Below are 24746 nucleotides of genomic sequence, written 5' to 3'. Positions count from 1 at the left end.
ACCTAAGTCAAAAGCTTCAAATTTATAATTAGAATTTATATGGTTCATTTGGAAGGAACCTACAAATATCAAGAAGTACTGCTGCCTGACAACTCCAGGGCTAACAAAAGAAAAAAACACGAATATTGTTAAGGGCATTATCCAAATGCCTCTTGAAAACAACTGGCCTGGGGCATCAATCACTCCTCTAGGAAGTCTGTTCCAGTGTTTGATCACCTTCACAGTAAAAATGTCTCTATTGCCAGGTAAAATTTAGTAAGACCTACTAACAATTCTTGGTAAATCTTATCCAAGCTTCATTGGATAAGTTTTTAATGACTGGATCAAGTGCTGCAGTAAATTACCTGACAAGGTTATAAAACACAAAAGTTGATAACAATGCTTGAATACTGGAGTCTTACAATCCTACTAAAGTCTACTTGTTTTATTGAGAGATCTTAAAACTTGTATAGGCACATTTTGAGTATCCTTCTATTTATTTTATGCATATTGTCTCATAACATTTTAGGATTTGTTTCTTTTTCCACTCAATAAAAATAGATACAGGACAGCATACATAAGAAAGCATGTGTTTTTTTGTTTGATTAAATGGAAATAAAGAATGCTTTTCCTTTTGTATCCTGTCTCTCAGAGAAGACTTTCAAGTCATTTAAAAAATGGCAGAAGATTGATACCACTGTGAAATTTACACATTGTATCACAGAGATGAGATATAATCTTTGAGACTTTTTCCTGTGTTGGAAATATTTCAGAAGTTGTAATTCAATGCATTAAATCAGATAAGTAATAATATTGAGATGATTAAACTTTAATGTACCTTTATTGACCTTTTTTAAATGGGTAAATATAAATAGCGTAGGTAAAACTCTATTCTTTTTCAGCATCTGGAGAATTATGCTTTTTTCTACCATCCATGGAATATTTTTGCTTTGGAGTTCACAAAGAGATTGAGGTGGTAAAAACATATTCTAGCAACTAATGTGTTAGAGGAACACTGTTCTTGCAAGGATGTTAGAAGTTGAATCAAGAGAACATCTACTTTTTCCTTCCTTGTTTTCTACAAAGCCCTGGTAAGGAAAGTGATTTATTCATCCTGTTTAGTATTGTTGTTGTGGAAAAAATATTCTTTTTCCTGTTTGCCTCCTGTTACTCAAGGTTTTGATCATTTGTTGTAAATATCCTACTTATTTTTCAGTTGAAATGTTAAAATGAATATTGTTACTGCTCTGTCAACATTTCATTGCATATCCTCTACTGAGGAGCAGTGCTTTAGCTATACTCAAACCTACCAATTTTGTTGGAGGTTTTTCTTCCCAGCTAACTTTGTTTTCTTTAAGTTGATAGGGATGAGGTTCACACAGGTGTACTCTGTAGTTTGTGCTTTACGGCAGAGTATTCACAAAATAATGTACATAAGAAAATGAGAAAAGAGAAAACACTATTATGATGAATGGTAGCCCATGGGAGAAATCTCATTTCCATATGTAGTACATGCAGTATTTTCATTCCCAAATTAGAAAATGGGATAAAAGATATTGAGGATTTTAAATGGTTGAAACAGATTTCAGCTTAATATTCTGAGAGAACTCTTAGCAGGAAGTGCCTAGATTTTCTCAGCAATTACAATCATGAACATTCTAGATTTGCCCATTTGGAGATCAAGATGTATTTAGTGACTAAACAGACAAGGTAAAGCAGAAATATTTGGGGTCATTGAATAAGTCACTAGTGTTTTGTTAACAGTCATGTAAACTGAGGTCATTGTCTTTCTATTTTATTTAGAGAATTTTTGAACATCATCTTCCCTTCTTAAGCTTAAATATTCTGGTTCCCTTTAGGAAGTAAATATCAGGAGCTAATACTTCACTAAAGGTTTGTTAAATTCAGAATATCTCACTTGCAGCTAAACATACGTGCATAAATTCACCCCTACTGCAGGCTACCTTACATTTGGAATATATTTACAGTGATCGCTGTCAAGAGAAATTCTCATTAACACCCATTACTTCTAATTAAATCTGCAGTAAATATAGAAGCTTAGTAATAACATTATTGAATATAAATCCTATGATGAAATTGCAGATGCACTGAAGAAATATAGATGAGGATTTAAAGCCTATTGATAAAATCTGGTGTTTATAACCAATCGAGGCTTCAGACTGTCATCTTCTTTACTTCTAACAGTCTGGCAAGACTGAGTGGACAACTATTAGTAAATACTGCCCAGAAAAACTCAAAGCAAAACAGAAAGAAAAAAAACAAACACAAGAAGCACTGCTTTTGTATATCCTTACAACTTACTTTCATGTGTTTGATGTATTTAGATATTTTTTCTGTTTCTCCTGTTGCTTACGGTAATTTTCAGGCAGACAAATCATTCATGCACACTAATTTGAAATTTGCATCATTCCTTGTTATTACTTAGTGTAAATTAACCTTTCATGTTACCAAATGAAATATTTACAAGAAGTAATCAAATATTTTCATTTAACTAATTAATAGATTGTTCCAATTAATAGATTGTTATTTTGAATGTTATAGCATGCAATCTTTTCATAGATCCACAATCTAGTTCCCTTCAATTATCACTAAAGACCAACCTTTTCTTTTCACCTCAGATTCATTTTTTGAGTAAAAACAAAAAACAAAAAACAAAACCAAACAAACCAAAGAAGCATTAAAGATTACAAATGAGATTTTTTTCAGTTATAACTTGTTTCTTTTTGCAGTCATTGCATAGAGTTGTCAAGGATTTGCAGAGAAAGGAAAAGAGCACGTCTTTATGAGCCATAAATTTAGTAATAAATCTTTCTCTGTAAGAAGAGAGGTCATAATCCAAAGTCTGTACGTATTATATAGAATATATGTTTGCAAACTCTAAACCTACACCATCATTTTAAAGAAATAAGCTTATCATTCAAATCTCCTTTCAAAAAAGACATGGCACTATTGCTTTTGATAGTCAGGGAAAAGATCCAATACTTTCTCCTTGATTTTTTGATTAAACAGTACAAAAATATGATAAATAAGTATACTGTCCCATAAATTCATGATAGTAACTCTCTTACAAAAACAACTTGTCATTGATAAATTTAAGCTAACAACCTGAGCATAAAATTCTTGGATGAGTATGACTTCTTTAAAAACACTTATATGCCTGCTTGCAGTCCAACATCTTGTTATTAATTGACTTTAAACAATATCCTATTTTAATGTTATATCTAACTAAACTATCTGTGAATGTGGGAATCAGATTTCTTTCTCATCTTATTAGTTTTATTTCCACGTGAACTGTGGAGAATATGAAATAAGATGTAGCTTTCAGATTCAGATGATCTAGCATTTTTATGAGAGCGTATAAATATATTTCTAGAAGCTCAGCAAAGGCATTAAAGGGATGAATTCAAGATGACAATGGAGGCAGTGAGTGAAATCTTTTCTTCCCACCGCAGCAGAAAATATATACTGTACAGTATTCATACTGCTCTCTTTCACTCCAGTAATCATACTGCATTTCAAAATGCCAGTGTAGCTTCATTACAAACCAACAAAAATGAGATGATCATGTGATGCAAGAATTGTATATGGAGTATGGAAATGTGCAATTCAGCTAACTGTTTGCATGTGCCTTACGTGACCCCTGCGTTAAGACTTAAATTATTGAGTCTCTTCTGTTTTGCATCTTCGTGCTCAATTCTTGCATTTTTCCAATATGTGTGAGGCTTAGTGGTGTTTGGACTTGTAGATTACAGACACAAAGCAGCAAACCTCTGCCCCAAACTTTTCTGACAAGACTGTATGAAGTTTTAAGCTAAAACCTTTAAGATAAAATCTTTGAGTAAATACATAGCAAATAATCACTACGGCGCAGGCAAATAGGGCTTTGGGGGCTCTGTGAAGCTCTTGGTCTGCAGCACTCAATATTCAGGATACAACTGTCCCACCCTACCAAAACCAAAGTCTAATTTTTGGACTAGTTGGCAACATTAATCTTAAAGAGTCTGAAAGAATGCATGTATTTCTTAGGAAAAGGAATGTGCAAACTCTAGCAATAGCAGGAATCCTTATTTTTTCTTTTTTTTTTTTTTTGCCTTCACTTATTTGTTCTCATATTTTATTCTATTCTGGTATATATCTAAGGAACATTATCCTATAAATATCAGGGTTTTTTAATGTTACTATCTATTTTTTCGTAATATGTATTTGCATGTTGTCAATGGTCTGAGTTGATTTTTTGGCTATTTATCTAGAATTCTTCAACAGCTAGAGTCATGAGACTCCACTTAATCTAACCTGAAATCCAGACAAGGGGACTCTGCACGTGGGTAGACTACGTGTGTCTGAATGCAATCTACTGTACATGACTAGACTGGCTGTACAACACCTAGTGTATCCTTTTAAACATATCAATCTCCATGCATCTGGTAAGAAACAAGGTGAGACAGAATCAGTGAAGAAATCAATTGCCATAGTTCTACCCCAATCAGAGTAATGTTGCACTTTTTTTGTTACTATTTTTTAACTCACATTTTTGCAAGAGTAGCCGTGTTTTTTAAGCTTTGTATTTAAAAATACCTGGTATTTTTAAATGGTATGGGATAATACATGGTATAGGAAAAACTTCATAGCTCTTTCCTGGGAGAAAGGGAAACCAGATCTCCAAGTAGATCTGCACAGTATTCTGTGTGCAGGATAATTTCTGCTTTGGCAGGGGGGTTGGACTCGATGATCTCTGGAGGTCCTTTCCAACCCCTACAATTCTGTGATTCTGTGATTCTGTGTGATTCTGTGATCAGGTTCACTTAAATTATTTATAAGATACGTATGGTTTCTAAGGTTTTCAAAGGTACTCAAAGAATTGTGAGCTTTATCAGATGTAGATTTTGTAAATATTTGTTTTAATAGGATTTATATGTTTTAGCTTGAAAACAAGGAACAGGAGGACATTTTGTCTAGACAGAAGAATATTCTAATTAAAGTGACATAGAAAGGGAATGCACTAATGCTTCCTTCTTATGTCTCAGAAAGAAAGAATCCAGGAAATTGCATTTTAGATCTGGGCATCACAGAGCTGCTATTCTGCTCAGCCTCAAAGAAGCACGTCCAATTTTCTGTCCTCTCAAGCCAGAGTTGCTGTTTTGTTTTGAAAAGTGGTAAGAAAGGACTGGTTGCTGCCTACTGAGATATGCTCATGACTCCTATATTGATCTGTCCAAAGGGTCTACAGAGAGATGGAACTCAGCTCCAAATTTTTTGGAGATCATACTTTTTCTCTCAGCATGACTCTATTTTGCACCCAAAAATCAGCATATAACATTGATGTCATAAAATTGTAGAAAGATTTAAGCTAGAGGAGACCTCAGAAAGTCATCTGGTCTCACTGAGACTGAAAACAGCTGTAGTGAATTCCAAGTTGAGAACAGAACAGTAGGAATTGGTTTAAAATTGACCTATATGTGTAACGGTCTTTGCATACTAAACTTCCATTGGAACCACAGATAACGTGGAAAAATATCTTTTATATTTCTTCTGTTTCTTCTAAAGGAATTGATATTTGACTTGATATTCTACACAGAGAAACAGATCTTCAAATACTTGAGGCTGAAATTGATTCATTTACCTTCTCTGTTCTACGGGAGACAGAGCATAAGCTTGTTGTTTTTGCAAAGAAGTCATCTGAAGACATTACCAACTAACAGAAATGTTCTTTTTCAATTATCTACAGCTTGTCAAATTAGACAAATGGCCTTCCAAAAGCATCCGACCACCTGCCAGGTGATGCTACATGCCTGTGGATTCATACGGTCATACATTATCACCTGGGAACAATTCATACACACACCTTTATATTCTGGATTCCCACAGTTTGTGTATTATGTTTTATCTGCCTTGGAACCGATATATTTTTAAGGCTCACAATTTTGTTGTTGCTGCAGAGGAAACTACAAAGGACTTTCGGCAAAGGGCAGACCAAGCAGGCTTCTTCTTCTCTGACAGTGGCCCAATGCAGGTGTTAATGCAAAGAAAAGAAAAGGATAGAATTATAGAGAAAATCTGTGATATTTCTGAAGCTGGTTGCTCAGGTTGTTCCTGACTCTGTATATTCAGTCATTCTCAGCTTATTTATTTTCCATTGTCTTTACCTTGTCTATTCTCTCTGCAAACCCATGGAAATATGTATTATATTCTATACAATCATTATCTGTTCATTATCCCTATGTCCACTCCAAGTCAAGGAAATGCTCACATCTTTCTTTTACTAGTGCAAAGAAAATGACATGATAGAACTCCACCTGAAGTGTCTTTTTCTTTAATCCTCACAAATGGTCTCTTCTCTACCTTTACCCAAGAACGTGGCCTTTCTTTTCTGTGCACATTTGTGTGTACAGGAATGAATGCACCACAGCATCCTCCTCCTTCACTCCATTCACTGACATTCCTAAAAGATATCTTGCTTCTGTAAAGAAAGATAAAATAATCAGAAAAAGCTGGCAAGGTGAGCGTGACAAGAAATGAAAAGGAAATCTAGTCTCCAATAAAATCTCAAGTATTATCATAATGCATATTCCAATTGAAGTTTAAGATGGCCTGTATTTTTGCTGAATGTATAAGGTTTTGTGATTCGTTAGGCTCCCATTCATTATGAAAATAGAGCAGCAAATTACATCTTTTGCAAATGGAATCATTATAGCTGTAATTTACAAAATATATTAAGCCCTTTGATCTTTTTCAGAGAACATATCACATACTTTTAAACACATTGCTCGGAAATTGTAATTTAAAAACTATAAACCTTACATTCACAGCTTTAATGCATATATCAGCCTGTACTTTTCTACCGGAAATAATGTCCATGTTCTGTCTATTACATAACATTGCCTCAACTTTCAGCTGAACAGAAAGAAAAATATGACTGTGGAAATTTGTAGGATATGAATGCAAATTGTCATAAATGGAAACCTTTTGGCTTTTGCATTTCTCTGGTCTATTATCTGAATAAGTTAGACTTTCTGATAATAATCTATAGCATACTGAATGTTTTCAACTCTGTTCAGTACTGCTAAAGCATTCCCTGTAGTTCTTTTTTCTGATATATGCATCCGTTTGAAAACAAATAATGTTAGGAAAAAATACATATACTAATCTATAGCCTGAGTGTTATTTGGAAATTACTAGCTTTCTTTGACTTGCATATGAAGTACATTTTATTTTTAATAGTTACTTTCTAATGATAATAGGATGGTGCAAGAAAACAAGGATAAAAATATACATTTTTGGGAATCTTCAATGTAATCTTCTTGTACAGTTAAGAATCAGAGCAGATGTTGCATCTTATCCATGGATTAGTTGAAGAGGAACATATTTATAAAAGTATGCATTTGAGAATAAACCTGATTTTGTGTATCTTTTTATTTCTGAAAAATACGGCTTTTACTACTGAAAGATCCAGTCAAAATCTATCTGAGCTGGAATCCAACCACATAGGAGAAAAGCATTGTAAGAGCAAAAAAGAAGTGGGGCACAATATTTAAAATAGCATTCCATGGTCAGTTTAGGACCTGCAGAGATATATAAATGCTTCAGTGTGGAACTTTGCCAGCACTTATTCAAGCTTTAAAAATGTTTTGGACTTGAGTGAAATTGAGCGTAATAACAGAGTTTGTCTGTATTTGTGCACTGATGGTTTTGCTCTTTTATTGTAAAGATAAGTTATGATTTTAAAAAACATTTAAATCTTCCCTTTTTGCAACTGGAATTTTTTAAAGATAAATGAACTGTAGGCATTTTATTTAATAGAGAATGTCATATGGTCCATTATTTGTAATGAAAATGGGCAGATTAAGTGACACAACCTGGGGGGAAAAAAGGTATGTAAGTAAACATATATACACACAAATATACATTATTATGACCAATAACTCTGAATCATTTTCTGTAGTCATCACCTAAAAGGAGCAATGATTCTATCCAGCATTTGAGTACCATTGCTTCAAAGCCCAGGCATTTCCAGTTACACATTCAGTTTCTACGATATTTATAATATAGTCATAAACTTCTAGAATTTGTCCACAAAAGGTTTCATAAAATGAACAGCTAAAATAAAATGCTGCTATTTGCCCAAAATAGCGTAGCCTGCAGATTTCAAGAGCAACCACTACTGCTTATAATTAATATGATATCACTGATTACCACTTATAAACGTTTTTTATGGCAGCCTAATCCTCCTATATTATGCATAACTGAGCATATGGAATCTTAGATCATTTTTTTTTACCTTCTGTCTCTAAAAAATACAGAGGAAAGAAAGTTAGTTGTATTTCATTATTTTGTATATTTAGCAGATCTGTTTTCTTGGCTGTGTTTCTGAAAACCTTTTCTATGAGGACTTATCTAGCAGCTGTGTTGACAATTCTATTTTTTGAGTGCAACTTCAAGAGCAAGATGACTTCTTCACACCTGTGCCTCTAGAGCTTATTTTTTGGAAAGAATTGGGCTTTGCATTAATTTTGCAGAAAATATCATACAGTAGGGGAAGGAAAAAAAAAAAAAAAAAAAGGCTCTCCTTTCTAGTGTAGAGTAAAAAAGAAGATCAGTTTGTTATGTGTGGATAAAAATTTTCCATGAAGGCTTCAGACACATCATGAAAAAAAAACAGGTACAAAGGACATTTTCATGCTTTCATGCATACCATCATTGAATTGGCCTTTGAGAGTTTTATTGGGACAAATTCATAGCTCAATTTCAATCACAGTGTTGCCTCAACACTATGAAATTAAGGTTTCATGGGCTTTTAAAACAACCATGTCCACCTGGAGTAAACACTGAAGACCTAGAGTAAGAACGTTCTCTTCACATAAATAGTTCGTATTTGTACACATAGTTTTAGTGAAAAAGTAACATGTTCAGATTTCCCCCCAGGGTACATGTAGATACATCTTGGAGTGGAGGTGACCTGACTCTCAATATCCAGGATATGCTCTGTATTCTAAAGTAGTACATCGGAAATTTGTGTGGAGCTGGATCTCCTCTTCAGTGAAGATAGGATCTTGCCACTCCCACACAGAGAATGACAGCTTCTGAAATTCTTCAAGGCCTTTTCGTGCAAACAGGGACTAATTCCACAGAAGTCTTCCTCATGTAGAAATCAACAGAAATATAAGAGTCACTCCAGCAGCAATAATTGTATTGGACATCTAAGAATCTCACTGATTATTGCCTCAGCCTGTGAAACCGTCTTGCTAGAAATCTATTATGTGAAAGCTGCAAATCTAAGGAGCACATAGATTTAACAGTGAATCTAGGAGTCAGCTTCTTTTTTGTGAATTTGACTTATAAAACATTTTGACATTTCCCAAAGCTTTATTGTCAAGTCAGATGAAAAATGCTTTTGTCTATATGGTCCCCTTTATACCCGTGACATCAATGAGAGTTTTTTGATAACACCTGAAAATAAATCAGTGTATCTTTCAAAGTTACGTCATTTATCATGTTTACAAACTGAAATAAGTCAAAAAATATGAAAAAAATGCACAAAACTTCCCGTTACAATCTCATTTTCACCCCTATGCACTATACACTATCTTTTTTTACATTTATAATCACGCTTTTCCACCATGTCCTTTAATTGTTTGGAGCTCAAGATGATGACTGCTTTGCAAATGACATAGCAATTCAGTGTTTGGTTTTGTCCTTATTGTTTAAAGGTTCCACAGCTCCTTTTCTGCACAACATAAAACTGTCTCAGCAACATGGGGCATTCCTGTTGCTGGTGGAATTAATGCCGGCTGCTGCTCCACTTTGCACTGACATTTTTATTACAATGTGGCATGAATAATTATTTTTAATCCACTTGTTACACAAGTAGTTGGAAACAAAGGTCAAAAATCATTTGTCTTCCACATTTGGGGCACAAATGTAGGAAAAGAATTTGCAAAAAACAGTCAGTGGAACTTAATATTAATTAACTCCTATTTAGAATAATTTGAGGCAGGGAGCAGGGATAAAAGCTATAATCATTGTAAACTTGATCAGTAGATGCACTACAAAGTCTTCATTCAAGTTGAGATCTATGTAGCTACATTGAATGTGTTTGGTGGAGGGGGTTATCCAAGAGGGTAAATGGATTTTCAGTCTGTTTGCCAAGCAAGCATAATATTTAAATATATATATATATATAAATGTTTTATTTCTTTCCACAAAAACTGAAGAGAAGCAAAAGAATTCCCTGATGATTCAAACGTTCCATTTAAGTAAAACAAAAGGCTTCTCTTTGGTGCTTACGCAAACGAATTGAACGAATTTCTTCCCAAAATTTATTGGAAAAGATAAGCTTTTAACAAACAGTTTAGAGGCCCAAACACTTACCAGTACGTGACAACTCAGACTCAAGCCCTTCTCAGCTGGAGATCACTTTAACTGGGAAGGTATTAATCACCATGTCAAGGAGGAGGAAGCCAGACTTTGTTCAGCATTTTATATGTATATTAAATAGTTTCTAATTCAGCAACAAATACTCACTTGCTACTCTTTCTAAAATAACAAATTAAAGACTTTTTTCATCAATCATGAACCACACTAGTTATGTGTTTTTTATAGTCTAGGACATCTGAAAAGGGATGGATATTGTGAGACCATATCAAATATCCTATTAGTCTAGGCCTTGAAATATGAGATATTTTGTTTTGTGCCTATCGTGCTTGACAAGAGGTGTTATGTTTCTAAGGGATTTCTAAAGCCACTGGCTTAGAAAACATTCTGACCTGGGCTTTCTTTGGAGCTCTTCCACTTTGTACAAAATTAATTACATATGAACTGAGAACACACAATGATTCTCCCATGTGATGAGTAGGAGATTTGTTGAAGTGGTAAAAATATCTGTGTTTAAATGTGAGATCCAATTAGAGCTCTTGGGAGAGCAAGTATTCCTTTACCTTGTAGGACTGTGATGCTGCCGGAAGCCTCAGTCATTGATGTCAGAGGCAGTATTCAAAGGGAGGACACGAGTCTGAGTTTCCCACAGCAGTTTTCCCCGTAATATAAATGTTATAACACCGTTGCCTTATGTAAATTCTTGTCACACTATCTGAGGTATGAACTCAATTGGTATTTGCAAAAAAAATGGAGGGATGAATAAGAACCACTTTTTTTTTATAACAAATTTATAATTTTCTGGAAAATAAATGGCAGTTAGATGTGCTCCTGTGTTAATCACAAGATGTCTTTTGCTCTTTTACCATGATTTCTGCACTTAAAACCAGCTTAAAACCAGCTTGCTCTGTTTTTTCTCATTTGCATCTTTGAGTTTGTGTCAAATAATTTTCCTGTGGGTTGAAGAAACATTGAAGAAGTTGTGGGGGAGTCTGTCATGCTTGATATGTGGTAAACTAACTCTGCTGTGGCCACAAAGAAATCCAGAAGAAATGAGGTACGTGTAACACCCTTCTCATCCTGTCTTGGGATGAACAGGTTGTATCTTAAGATCTGCCAAATTTTCTCCACATAGTAAATGTATGGACCTTGCCTAATTTTAGATTTACATGGTGTAACTACAAACAGCTTATTATATGTAGTGGGCAGGTAACACATTGAGTTCTCTATTTTGGGACTGCTAAAGCAAAGACTTCCATCCTGCCCTCCACTAGGTGAGGCCGGATGATATCATTACAGTTCCCATTCACAAAAAGTTTCCCCTCAGGAGTACTAGCAAGGACTGTGAGATAACTAAACTTTTAAAACTAACAAGTCCATGGAGATTGAACAGGCTCATGGTGTGGAATAAAGAAAAGAAGTCTCTCATCAACCTCCTCCTCCCCAGACATTTACCTTCCTCCCTCATCTCACTGGCCTAGACCCAAGACTAACACTGCATTTACTGTGACACTGTATTGGTACCTAAAAGTTCGGTCCAATTTGAAAGCATCTTGAATTGTGATACCAGCATGGTATTGCTATGTGGCTCCTCACTGATAAGTGTTCTTGAGAGCCTGTGGTCTCTTATCTTTGCTGTTGGTCCTGCTTTGCTTCGTCCTAGGCCTAACATCTCTGTCTGTATACTTCTGACAAAATACCACACATCTCTACAGTACTCATAAAAAGCACTGCAATAAATCCTTTCAAACTCTAACTTCAGATTTTACTATCAAGCTCTTCAGAATGGAATATTTTTCTTTCTCCCCGAGTAGAGGCTGAATTCACCTTGAAGGAGTTTTCTTTGCTTCCCTCAATCAGTTCTCCGCAGATGCTCATTTGCAGGAGAGAATTTATGGCTTTGTCCTCTGTTCTCCTCTCCTAGGGTGGCACAAATTACCTGGGTCAAGGACTGCCTGCTTTTCCTTCCTCTCATCCCTCTTTATCTTCCACACAGGAACATGCTTCCCTCTTTCTCTTATGGGTGATGGGCTCCTCCTCGCTCTGACTCTTCAGCTTTAGCATTTATGTGAACAACAGATAATAATTAATGAAAATGAAAGTGTTTATGGGCCCCACTCCAAACCTGACATTACGGAGAGCAAAACTGCCGACGAGTATCTTTTTTGACTTCTCACTAGTGGGCTCTTTGTAATTTAGGGGCTCGGAGTGCCTGGATCTTGGATGAAGAGGAAGTTTTCACAGCTGTGGGTGGTTTTCCTTCCTTCCTTCCTCCAGCAGACAGCGATCCACGCCAGGATTTCCTTCCCTCTCCCGTATTTCAGCTATGCAATGTGTAGCACGTTTCGGTATGTGTGTGTGTGCGTGCGATGTGTGTGCGTGTGTGTCTCCCTGGCTGTAGCTGCCTCCAGGATTGCTCCCTGCCTGCTCCGGGAGCCCGCTCTGGCGCTGTGCGGAGCGGAGGTTTCCCCGGCTCCCGTCAATACAGGCACTCGCACCACACGCATGCACACACACACACACACGCGCGCACGCACAGAGCCGCTGTCCAGTCCATCCCCACGCCGCCTACTGCCTCCACCACCTCCAGCCTCGCAGCGGCGGCGGGCACAGCTCCGCGGCGGATCGCGCCGCCGCTCACCCTGCGCTCTGCAGGCAGCCTTCTCAATCTCCACAACCTAGAGACAGATTCTCCTTTTTTTTTTTTTTTTTTTTTTTCTTTTTTTTTTAAATTAGTATTATTATTATTTTTTCTGCTGGGGGACGATAGCATTTTGCCGAGGAGGCGCGGGGACGAGGCTGCCGCTCTCCCTCTCCCGCTGTGCGCGCATGTGTGCGTTTGCGCGCCCACATCCCCCCCGCCTCGCAAAAGTTTGCTTGGGCGGTCGGGGGGCTCCCGGCCCGCCGCCCCCGCAGTCGGGGAGCACGGCGGCGGCGCGGAGCGGAAGCGCGGGACTTGCGCGCCGCGCCATGCCGGCTGCGCGGGGGGCTGCGCACTGGGCCCTGCCGGGGCTGCTGCTGCTGCTGCTGCTATCGCCGCCCGCGACCGCGGCGACTGAGAGCAAAGCGCGGAGCTGCGGAGAGGTGCGGCAGGCGTACAGCGCCAAAGGCTTCAGCCTGGCCAGCGTGCCCTACCAGGAGATCGCAGGTACGGCGCGGGGCGCGGCGCGGGTGAGCGGCGGTGCGCACCGCCCGCGGCTGCGGGGTTTGGGCTGCGCGCTCGCGTGCGCGGCGCGGAGCGGCTCTGTCGGCCGGCTGGCGGTACCCGGTGATCGGCGGTATGTGTGGTGATAAAGGAATACATAAAGGCTCAAAAAAAAAAAAAAAAAAAAAAAAAAAAAAAAGCTAAGGGACTGGGACGAGAAAGAAAAAGAAACACAAAAATTAAAAATATCGTAAGAGGGCGCGGGCGATGCCTCAGAGGTGGTTTTGTTCGCCTGCAGAAACTTCTTGAGAGTTGCATGCGGGTTGCTGGATGCTGAGAGCTGTTCCGCAGGGGCTCTCGCCGTGCGCTGGGGGAGATAACTTTGCTCTCTGCCCGCGGGGACGGGAAGGGCGGAGGGGGGAGGAGAGAAAGAGGGTGTAGAATCCCCCGGGCAGGGCACGGCCCCTTGGGGCGCTCCTCCGTCTCCCCAAAAGAGAGAAGCTGCAGCAGCTGCTGGGAGGGACTCGCGCGCGCAGCCCCGCGCCGCCGCCCCCCGGCAGCCCGGCGCTTGGCTCTGCCCGCCGCCGAAACGTGCCCACAACAGGTTATCCCTCCGTCTGCCTGCGAAAGGGCTGGGGTTGGCTTTGGCGGTGATTTTATTTTCCAGCTTTTCCCTGCAACCTTATCCGTATCGCATCTTTGAGAGTGAATGAATAAAAGCGTGTCCCGGGCGGATAATTGCTTAGCAATCACAGAGCGTGAAAGAAAGAGAGAAATAATATGGGGAAAGGCGTGAGCGTGAGCTGCTCAAATTGGGCTGCTCGAGCCCTGAAGACAGATTTCTGCTTTCCTGCTGCCGCTTTGCTGTGAGGTTCTGCTGTCTGTGCAGTGAATGAGGAGCCCCTCGGTTTGCTCACTTCCTTGTAAAGTTGGAAGCAGGAGATTTTTCTGGAGGTGAAATAAAGCCACAGTTCCCCACTGCACAGCATTTAGCACTTTTCAGGGGAGGAATGATGAATGTGGAGAATTTCAGGACAATGAGAGTGTAGCTCACAGAAGTGCTGGGAAGGCTGCTCCACGCTGCCAGTGCACCAATGCTGAGCTCATCTCTGCTCAGCACAGTGGGTCAGAACCACTGATATGCATTAGGATGAGACAGAAGGACACAGGGCTGTGCCTATAACTGTCCCACAGGCTCCTTTGGCCCTCCCTATCACTGTTGGTCCTTCTGTACTCTGCTTTAAAATCCCCCCTTAAGTTTCTCATCTGTCACATACAACCTTTTTTTTTCTAAAATTCCCCCTGTGGCCATAGACCCTTTGGCTACGCAGTCATTCTTTCTCTTTCCTTATTGTACCTCCATCTGCCTTGGGACAGTGTGGCAAGATACACCCTGTCCCCTTTAAAAATATGTAATGAAATCTACTGAATTTCCATGTTCGGGTAACTTTGAGCAGACACTTGTTGCTTTCAGCTTATATATTCTCTGAATGTAGAGTACAAAGTTGCTGTTCAGTTGTAGAGGCTTCTCCTGGTTATTGGGTCGGCAACTTTCTTTAAACATGTATTGGTATGGAAAGACTCAGTTACATCCCAAACTGCTCCTCAGCTTCCCCTTGAGGTTTAGAAGTAACAAATACTTTTCAGTTAAGAAGTCTGTGGTTCACACAGATACAGTGGGAGGCTCGGAAAAAAATAACTCTCACATTGTTTTCTTTGTGGCCTTGTTGCTGATTGGTGTACTGACCTATGAGCAGTTCACGTGTTGCTCTTTGGGCTGTTGGAAGGTCCAGATGTATTTCAGAGTGCTGTTTTTGGGATGTGCTGAGAGGCTGTGCCACAACACTGCAGCATAGGCTCTTGGTAACGTGGGAGCCACCTATGTGCAACCGAGCACAGTGTTGAAAATGTTTAATTAAAGCAACCAACACACGGATTTCAGAATAACTGTTTTCATTCTGTTCCTTTCCACCATCCTGGTATAATTAAGGAAGAAATTTGTTACAGCTATGAAACAAGCATGGTCTCTCAAATGCCTCATGCTTTAAAGTGTTTAAAGTGCTTCATTACATTCATATTTCTGAACAAATATGTTTTCAAAAGATTTTGCATCTCGATAATATGTTGGAAAATAGTAGCACGCAGCATGGTTAATGTGTTTTGCTTTAGCAGTATTCATATGTTTCCATTTCCCATTTGCTTAAAAGCTCCTTTCTGGCCAGGGCTGTTGGAGGTTGACAAAGTGAGTGGTGTTGTAGTGCACTCATGCACAGAGCTCTACAGTCTGCTTAGATGGGAGACTGCAGGAACAGAGCTGCCCCTCTGCTGGGAGGAGTTGCGCACCAAGACTCATTTGATAGTTCTTTGTGAAGTATGGGCACTCGCTGTTAAGTTCTGAATGGAGAAGATTTAAGATATGGATTTTAAAGCCATAAGGCAAGATTTTCCTGAAGCTTTTATTTTATTTTATTTATTTATTTATTTATTTTAATGAAGTGTGTGTTGAAGATGGGAATGCTGTGATTATGGCCATCCCCTATGCTTTCACAACAGTGCTTAATTTTTCAAAGGAGAGGTGTAGTGGCTGTTTGTTATAAGCCTTGCTGCACCTAATGCCTTACCTCAGAGGCAAAGACTGGTGCTGGGGCTTGCCCTGAGTACAATTTGTTTTTGGAGAAGCTGGCTTACAGCTTAAGTCATCAAAGTGAGTCCTCCATAAAAGCACTTTGCCTGGGAATGCTGGGGGAGAGGGAGGAAGGACTTGGTCCTGTGCAAAAACAACACTGGTTAGAGGGTGGGAGGCAGTGGCTGTCCTTGTGTAATCCGTGCTGCTGTGGAGTGTCCTGCACTTAGAGAAGAGCTGAACTGTCATACTTACGCTACTGTGATCTGACATTTAGGGGCTCTGAGTGGAGTTCCTGATGGCTTTACAAAAGTGTTTTGCTGTAGGAAAAGCTGTCATTTAAAAAGTTGATACAGAAGTGAAAAGCCACTTCATGTATTTGTTAGTAATACTTGAAATTTAGGCATGATTTCAATGACTCCAAGTATCTTATAGGAAGCCAGGAATCTAAACCAACAAAGGTAGATAGAGGTGGAGAGTGTCCTTGGCTCAAACTGTTCTGAGAGAATGTCTGGCTATTTCAGAGTAATGGATGTGTCCAAACTGTGGCCTTCCATGTTCAGCAGAACATTGTTTTTAGCAAAGGTTTTTATTTTTATGCCTATGCTTACCTAAAAATAGTGTTTAGGCAATGATGCATTAAAACATGTAAAACACATGCTAGAAAGGTGAAGAGCATGTTACAAAGGTTTGTTTCTGTTTTTGGAATAGATGTCAAATAATACTGTATTTAAAGAAACACTCTGGTAAAATGTTGAACTGTAAGATGCTGAATACTAAATATTCCTTAAGAAATTAGCTTTGTTCTCCTGTGCAGATGATGAACAAAGTGAGATTCTGGCAATACAGAGACACTGTCGGAAAAGCAACTGAAGTGAAAGCAGAAGCAAACCCTTCATTTCAGAGGTTTGAAGGTCAGGAGTCACTTGAAATTGTGCTTTGATGAATGGGTTTCATACTGGCATAATACAGAGGTGTTGACTGAAGAAAACTAGCAAACATAATGCAGTTGCTTGTAGCTCTAAAGTGATAATACAAGTAATGAAAATAAACTCAGTAGTCATTTATACAATTGGGCTATTATTCCATGTCAGATGTCCCAAGTAATGAATGTTTTGCTTTGCTTTCAAAAGCTCTAACATGTAATGATACATTAAGAGAACAACAGTGTGAAATTCTCCCAACCATGTCTGTATCACAGCATTTCTTAGTTAATGTTCTCTTTTACTGTTTCTCTGCTGATGTTGCTGAGTATTCTGCAAAGTACCTGTAGAGCAGAAGACAAATGGGAATTTGCAGACACCTTGTGTAGCGTCTCACCAGTATAGAATAGGAATACCATTACTGAAATCAATAACATAATTGATGCCAACTTGTGACATCTGAATTGGGCCATAAGAGATCAGTCCATTCCCAAATTCAATGGTGAAATGAAGATGAAGGTGGAACTTGGTGCAATCTGTGTGCTTTCCTTGTTTTAGCCCTGTTTCAGAAGTATCATCTGCTTTTGTGATTCCTGCAGCGAGACACTCTTCACTCTCCCTCATATCCTCCCTCATTCTCTGGTTTTAAGTGCACTGGTGCACATGAATGAGTGTTTTTACATAGGAGGAAGTATAGCTTTTCTAAGACCTGGCTGTACTGTCACTTTTGCACATATTTATTGGTATGTATGTGATTGGTTTCATTAAAGAGAATGCAACCTATATACATGCATCTAAACCTAGAAGTACTCCTTGTATGCTCAGGGCCTTCAAGAAGAAATAGCATGTTTTTAGTGCTTATAAATAATTGATTCTGACTGAGAATTTTAAATCTCAGCATCTGGAGTCTCCTGATCTGATTTTATTGTAGAGTATTTTGGAAAAAGGAGTTTAAAACAGAAACAGCAGTGCTTCAATAATTAGTGTGACTATGAATTTCAGTGTGTTGTACTCTAATCTTTTTTTTTCTTTCTGTCAACAATCTGATTGATAATCAAAAAGCATACCTAAAGCTCTAATATTTTATATGCTTCTAAGTGTTAATATGTTAAACCGTTCTAATGTTCTACTAGTACTGATTTTATCATATGCTATTGTGAAATACTCCTGAGATTAGGTGGTGTTCAGACACCAGAGAGGTCAAGCACTATGTTAAAAGCTCAGGCCATTCTTTTTATATTACTGCAATAAAGAATATATTCATTTCATTTATATTACCACTTTGCTCTCATAAAAGGTCAGTTTCATCTGAATGTACAATTACTAGCAAATGGCAGATCTTATAACAAGCGATCAACAATAAAAGCTTTTCTGGGTAATTTGTCTTTAAAATTACCACCTGCCATTTGTTTGAATGACTTGAGGATCTTACAGCATCACTTGGAGATCTCTGTCTTACTCCCCATGATATACATAAGAAAACCATGCATACTAATCCCTTTCTGCTTAGTAAAGTCAAAATGCATAATTACATTAAAGTTCCTAGTTGAAATAACAAGCATGGTGCTTAAAACTCCATTGCAGTATCAAAGTATCAGCACTCCCATTACTAGCAAAACGAAATTACGTTTTCAGTGAACTATGACTATGTGCTACCCTTCATACCTGGTTAATGGGTGCTGTCTCCCTGGGAAGGGAAACTTGATTCTGTGGCTTTGACAGTTCGTACTGCCAGGCATAATTATTTTAGTAGCTTAAATACATGCGAAAGAATTAACATTTCACCACCGATTCCCAAGAACAGCATATAAAGGTTGAAGTTTAAAAGCAGTATAGTTATTACACTAAACAGAGAGAGCATATTACAAGATGCCAAAGGAGTTTAAAATATGTTGCATGTGGCAGGAAAACACATAGCTGGTGAAATTCTTATCACATGCATGCAAAATTGCCTGAAACATACCAAAACTAGGGCATGCTTTCTTCACTGCTTATTGCAACGGAGCTGCTGCACACGGTCACTAAGTGATCTTCATTGGCAGACTTCTTTTAGCTCTTACATAGGAGGCTGTCTCAGAGACCACCAGCTCCCTTGCACGGGCTTTTTTCACCAACTTGACCTTTCCCATCAAGCGAAGCCAAGACATGGACTTTCTTCTGCTGAGCCATCGTTAAGTGCTCTCCTCCGAGACGCGCCGCACCTGCAGGCAGCTCCGTGCCGGGGGCCCGGCGCTCTCCCTCCTTCCTTCCCTCCTTCCCCGGTCGCGTTGCAGCAGCCGGGAGCGCCCGGGAGGCGGCTCTGCCGCCCAGCGCCGGACGCCGGGAGTCCCGCAGGCGGAGGACAGCGCTGCCCCCGGCTCCGGTCGGAGCGTCTGTCTGTCCGCCGGAAGAAGTGCATAGGGCTGATGCTCCCAACGCACATAGCAAATTGCTCTCTGGCTCTCGTAGCCTGCGAGGTCTGTTACCTTAAGCTTTTAATGGCCTTTTAACAGCGTTTCCAGCTGAGCAGCAGATGTAAGGGATATGGAGAGCGGAGAGCTGGGCTGTTTTTTTTCCTCCTGAAAGAAAAAAACATTTCAATGGACATGCTGATAACAACGGAGCTTTGGACCTACTTGGTGACCTGCTGAGTTTAAAATAGCAGGGAAAATCTCCAGAAATAAGTGGAAGTCTCCACTATTTTTTAAGAGGAGCCTCAGGAAGACTGTTAAGTCAGATAAGCATACAGAGAAATGTGGTCAATCATATGTCTACCCATGTATACAGGAAGGTAAAATCACAGCTTTTATCTCAAGGTCACATGTAGGTGCTGGAAAAAAAAAAAAGCAAAAAAAAAAAAGCTGCACATTTATGCAAAGAGATATTTGCAAACCAGTCGAATCTTTTATTTTACTGGACCCATCTGAAAAACATATATGCAAACATGAGTTCAAATGTACACACAACAAAAAAGCAGCTCAAAGGTCAGTGCATACATGCTATGTCAGCTGTGGCAATCCCATGGGTTGGGAAATACAGTTAGTTCAATCCTTGTGCTTGTCTAAGAAGTAAGCAAAGCAACCTGCCTCTAAGATAAAGCAAGACCTCTCTATTGCCAGGCACAGTCCTACCTATGTCCCCATAGCAGCAGCTTTTGCCATGTCTATGGTGACAGGCACATTTTTGTCTATGTCCTTCAACCTATATGTTGAGTGTTTAACTTAGACTGCATGGACACCCACCTGGCTTTTGTCCGAGTTTATCTTGGAGAAAAGTCAACACTTGAGGCTGTTGTATGGCTGGGTGTCAGACTGTAATATGACATAGCTGGAGGATGGGTGAATTCTGCCACAGTTGTGCAACTGGGAAGGAACATAGATGTTCCCCACATCTGGAAAAACATGGTGTGTAAATGCCTCAGTACAGTTGTTGTGTTGAGTATTTGCACTTGACTTTTAGGCTATGGTATCCCTTATAACCTTGATTTTTCCTTTGATAGCTCATAAAACGCAATTAATGCAGGAAATGAAAATGACTTTCTTAAACTGAGTTATGTTTCAGGAAGTGAAGCATAACACTGGGGAAAGGATCTTTATGTGCAATTATCCCACCAAAAGTATAATTGTGCTGATGGATGGTCATGGCCAGGAGGGTCCCATCAGACTCCTGTGTGCATTTGCTCTAGGTTGTTTTCCAGGATACAGTTTCCTGTCTTCCAGAAATTTTCCTCTTTCAATTACACTTTCCTAAGCTTAATTTTTCCTGGTGTATATATATAATAGAGACGAATTTTTTGGTGTAAAGGTTTTGGAAAATATTCTGTGAGCGTAGCAACCTGTGGCTTTGGAGTCCAGAAATGCAATTCTGAAGGTAGTGAGGCTAGCAAAGAGTTAACTCAGGGAACAGAGGAGAAAACACAGGGTAGACTGAATTGTTGGAGAATGGACTCTTCCTGGAAAAAGAAAAAAAAATAAAAATAAAATCACTGGTTGAGTCACTTTGTAGTTGCTGTGTTAGTTATTAAGGACTTTTTCACAGTCAAAACCCTGTCAGTAGATTTTTCTCTGTTGTTACTGTCCAAGTGATTAAACATCCCATACAAAAGCTGATTGTGGTGGCTTGACTGGTCATGCTCCAAATTGGAAGAAGATGTATGGGTGTTTCTATTGTCAAAGAGCTTGTTTCTTTGTTTTGTGGGCATTTCTTTATGATTCAAGCCCAGTGCATAGTATGTAATTTTTCCATTGCAGACATAACAATGCAGATCTTGCATAGCTCACTATGTCGTCGTAATTTTATATGACTGTACTCCATAACCTGAGAGAGTAGACTGTGATTTTCTAGGTTATAATTCCTTTAAACAAAACAACAACTACAAAAGCAAACAGGAAAACAAACAAACAAAGAAACAAAAAACCTGGCCAAAACAAAAAATATCAGAAAATAGAAGTTGTAAAAGGCTTGGGTTCAGACTGTCAAACTATATTTTCATTTGGTTCTCACCCTGCTGGATAGGTTCTCTCTGTCAGCAAAGTTGAATGTGTTCTCTGTTCCTGCTTCTGACTGATTCCCTTGCATCAAGTCTTTCAGTCAGGTGTGATGACCTAGACCAGCAAATTGACTTGGTAGCTAACCCACCAAAAGGATCTTGAAAGTTACACAAGAAGGTATGTAAGTAATGATGAGAAAGTGGGACTCACACTTTTGGAGGTTGCTTTCTGGTAGACAGCTGATGATTGCAATGAACCAGTAAAAGAAGGCTTGCTTTCTTTTTTTTCACATGGAAGCACCATTAAATGTGCCAACAGTTACAGTGTTCTTATAGCTTAATAGAAAAGTAATTACCAGCAGCTCAGCATTCCTGGATATTATCCTCAGTTTTGCACTTGATTTTATAACTGCATCATCAAAATTTGACAAGTCATACTGGTAAAGTCATCTGTTCTCCAGCTCTGAATGGGCTGAACATCTGCCTGGGATGAGCGATCAGACTAAGAGCGCTTCACTTGCTTAGGGAACTCTCTGCTTGTTATCATGTTGATGTGTGATCGTTAATGTGGTCAGTTTACTGGGCGTCTGCTGGTTTTATTGCACGCTGAAATTTGGGGTTTATGAGGCAAATGTATTGGATTATTAGACCAGTTTTATGTACTGCTATTTATTGTTGTTTTCATGTTTTAAATCTTTTCTGCACCTGAGGGCACTCATTCAGAGCTATATGCAGCTCTGAGGTGTTGAACAAAACTGTGCTCATTAGTAGGGTTGAAATATAAATTGTTTAAAGTAGTGGCAAAGCAATATTTTGCATGTCAGATGTACCCAGCCATCAGTCAGCAGATTCCAGAAACTGTTGCAGAATATTTAAATATCTTCTGATTTGTTTTTCTCAAATATGTTCTAGTTCCCAGCAAGTTCTAACAGTGCAGTGGTGAATCAAAGAAGAGTTGACCACTCTGTGAGCCCTGGCAAAATTTGTTTTCCAGTTTTTCTTTTAAACTGACATGTTTGACAAAGAATGAAGCTGCAAGTTCAAACGGGGATTACATCCTAGTTAGTTTCTCCAAATTGATTGACAGTGTAAATCTAAATATCTACTAATCTGATCTAAATATTTAGTTCTCATATATTAGCATTTGGCTTTACAACTTTAACTTACAAGATAATACTGTGTATGCGCAATTCTCATTCCTTGGATGAAAATAGCATTGAGCCACTTTGCCCTTCAGCAATTGCTGTATTGTACAGAAATATGGAAAATACCTCTTGAACAGTTTATAACTTAGACCATGTTTTCTTTAACTGGTTAGGTCCCCTGTAATTTGCAATATCCTAGCCAAGACTTCTTATAACATGCACATATTTAAAGGAGTTTCAAAAATGTAAAAGAAAATGGCAAAGTTGGCCCACAGGAAAAAAATGCATGATAAAATCCTTTTTCTTTCTTTCTTTTTTTTTTTTAATTTTATGAAGCAGTACATGATTTGCTAACAGTAGAGTTGCAAAAAATGAGGGTTAGACAGATCAAGGTAGTCAAACTTGCAGAATAGGATGTGGTAGCTCAACAGAGATATAGTTGTTTCTATTCAGAAAAGAAAGATCTAATTTTAAAGTTGAGGTATTTTGAAAAACAGCACAGGGGAGGTTTATTTATTGGATTGGTGAAAAGCCAGGAGCAATATTCCTTAAATACTTCTGTTCCAAGATGGTCTGTCATGCTTGCTATCAGCTAGCAATAAGTATTGCTAATTGAATATTCGGAACATAAGTAAAATGCGTTGTTTAAATAAAATACATGTCTTTGCAATGGAGCTGGCTGATGAAGAAACAGCTACCTGAAATTGAGCACTGAAGCATCAATTTGTTTGTTCTTACAGATGGTCTTCAGAAGCCCTGTACCATTCTTTGAAAGAGAACTCAAAAGACTCTTTCATCTTTAATTACTGAGACAACGTAATGAAAGCCATGTATAAATCGTCTGTAATCAGATTGGTTTGGGACAAAGGCACACTTTTGTTAGAAGGTTTTTCAGTCAGTCTGCCAAAACTGATTTCTGCCTACCTCCATTTAATGTAGCTGATGGCAGAATTTGATTGAGATTTAATTGTTTGGGTTTTTTTTTTTTTTTTTTTCCAAAGCTAAGCAAAGCAATAGATGATCAGATTTCAAAATTAGAATTTAATTGTGTGACGCACTGAGCAAATGCAGAGAAGAGACAATGCTTTCTGCAAAGAGCTTACACTGTATATTTATTATAACATTTCTTCATGAGACATCTGTGTCACCTGATCTTAAAAAAAAAAAAAGACAAATATAATTTTAATACTTTTTTTTCTTAACTTAGATAATAAATATAGTACAAGTAAATATGCTGCTTAATTTTTTAATCACAATTTTGAGGGATATCAGCTTCATATCCCATTGAGAGTACTAAAGTAACTGATGGATCTTTTGTGGAAATATCCTTGTACCTTGTTAGTTACTAATATAGTGTCTGAGTTTTCTTTTTAAAGCAGCTCCAGCTGGACATTGTAAATCACTGTCTACAGCACAGTCAGTACAGAAACAGGCAAAACCACAAACTCTTGTTTGCACCTTGTTGCCAAAATCCAGTTGCTGATGGAAACACAGAAATACACATTGTTGCTGAAGTGGAGTTTTTCTGTATTCGATGAATGGATTTAAATTGCTCTTCTATTCTGATTGGTAGCCAAGACACTCAAAAAGTCAGCTGAAATTCTACTATATACCAGGCAGCCTTTTTTTTTCATGGTGAATTATAACATTGTGGATAAATTTTGAATTATAAGTGAGATACAATTTTCCTTTTAACAATATAGTTTTCTTTTCATGGTCAGCTTCTGATTCTTTGAATGTTCTAAAGCAATTTTTACATTTCAGGTATGAGGAAGGTCATTGCCACTACCTTAATACTTAATGGGCTTCTCAGGCTAAATCTGTTTTTGAAGAAGAAGCTCTATATAATTTGCTTGTTATCTGAAAAATGAACATAATCAAATGCAAGATGAGAAACATTATGTAGATAAAGAGCAGATTCATGCAGAGCTTAGTCTGTTACTGAACAAGGCAGATGCAGCCCATAAACTGCAGTTGGGCTAAAGAATCCTGCATGCAACTTTGCTATTGATTTATATAGTTCTAGGTTAGTTTTTATAGTCATTTCAGTATCATTATTACAGTTATTGTACAG

General features: G+C 38.5%; 1 protein-coding gene across 1 annotated transcript in view; it reads left to right on the top strand.

Annotated features, from left to right (window-relative positions):
• The first annotated feature begins 13197 nt into the window (after nucleotides 1–13197).
• The window catches only part of GPC6 (glypican 6), a 728914-nt gene continuing 717365 nt past the window's right edge, over nucleotides 13198–24746 (top strand). The window contains exon 1 of the mRNA XM_048962871.1: nucleotides 13198–13516. Coding sequence (XP_048818828.1) covers nucleotides 13198–13516 — 319 coding nt within the window. The remainder of the gene's footprint in view (nucleotides 13517–24746) is intronic.

Source organism: Lagopus muta, chromosome 1 (assembly GCF_023343835.1).
Source record: "Lagopus muta isolate bLagMut1 chromosome 1, bLagMut1 primary, whole genome shotgun sequence".
NCBI classification, from domain to species: Eukaryota; Metazoa; Chordata; class Aves; order Galliformes; family Phasianidae; genus Lagopus; species Lagopus muta.
This window is presented reverse-complemented; position numbering and strand designations above follow the sequence as displayed.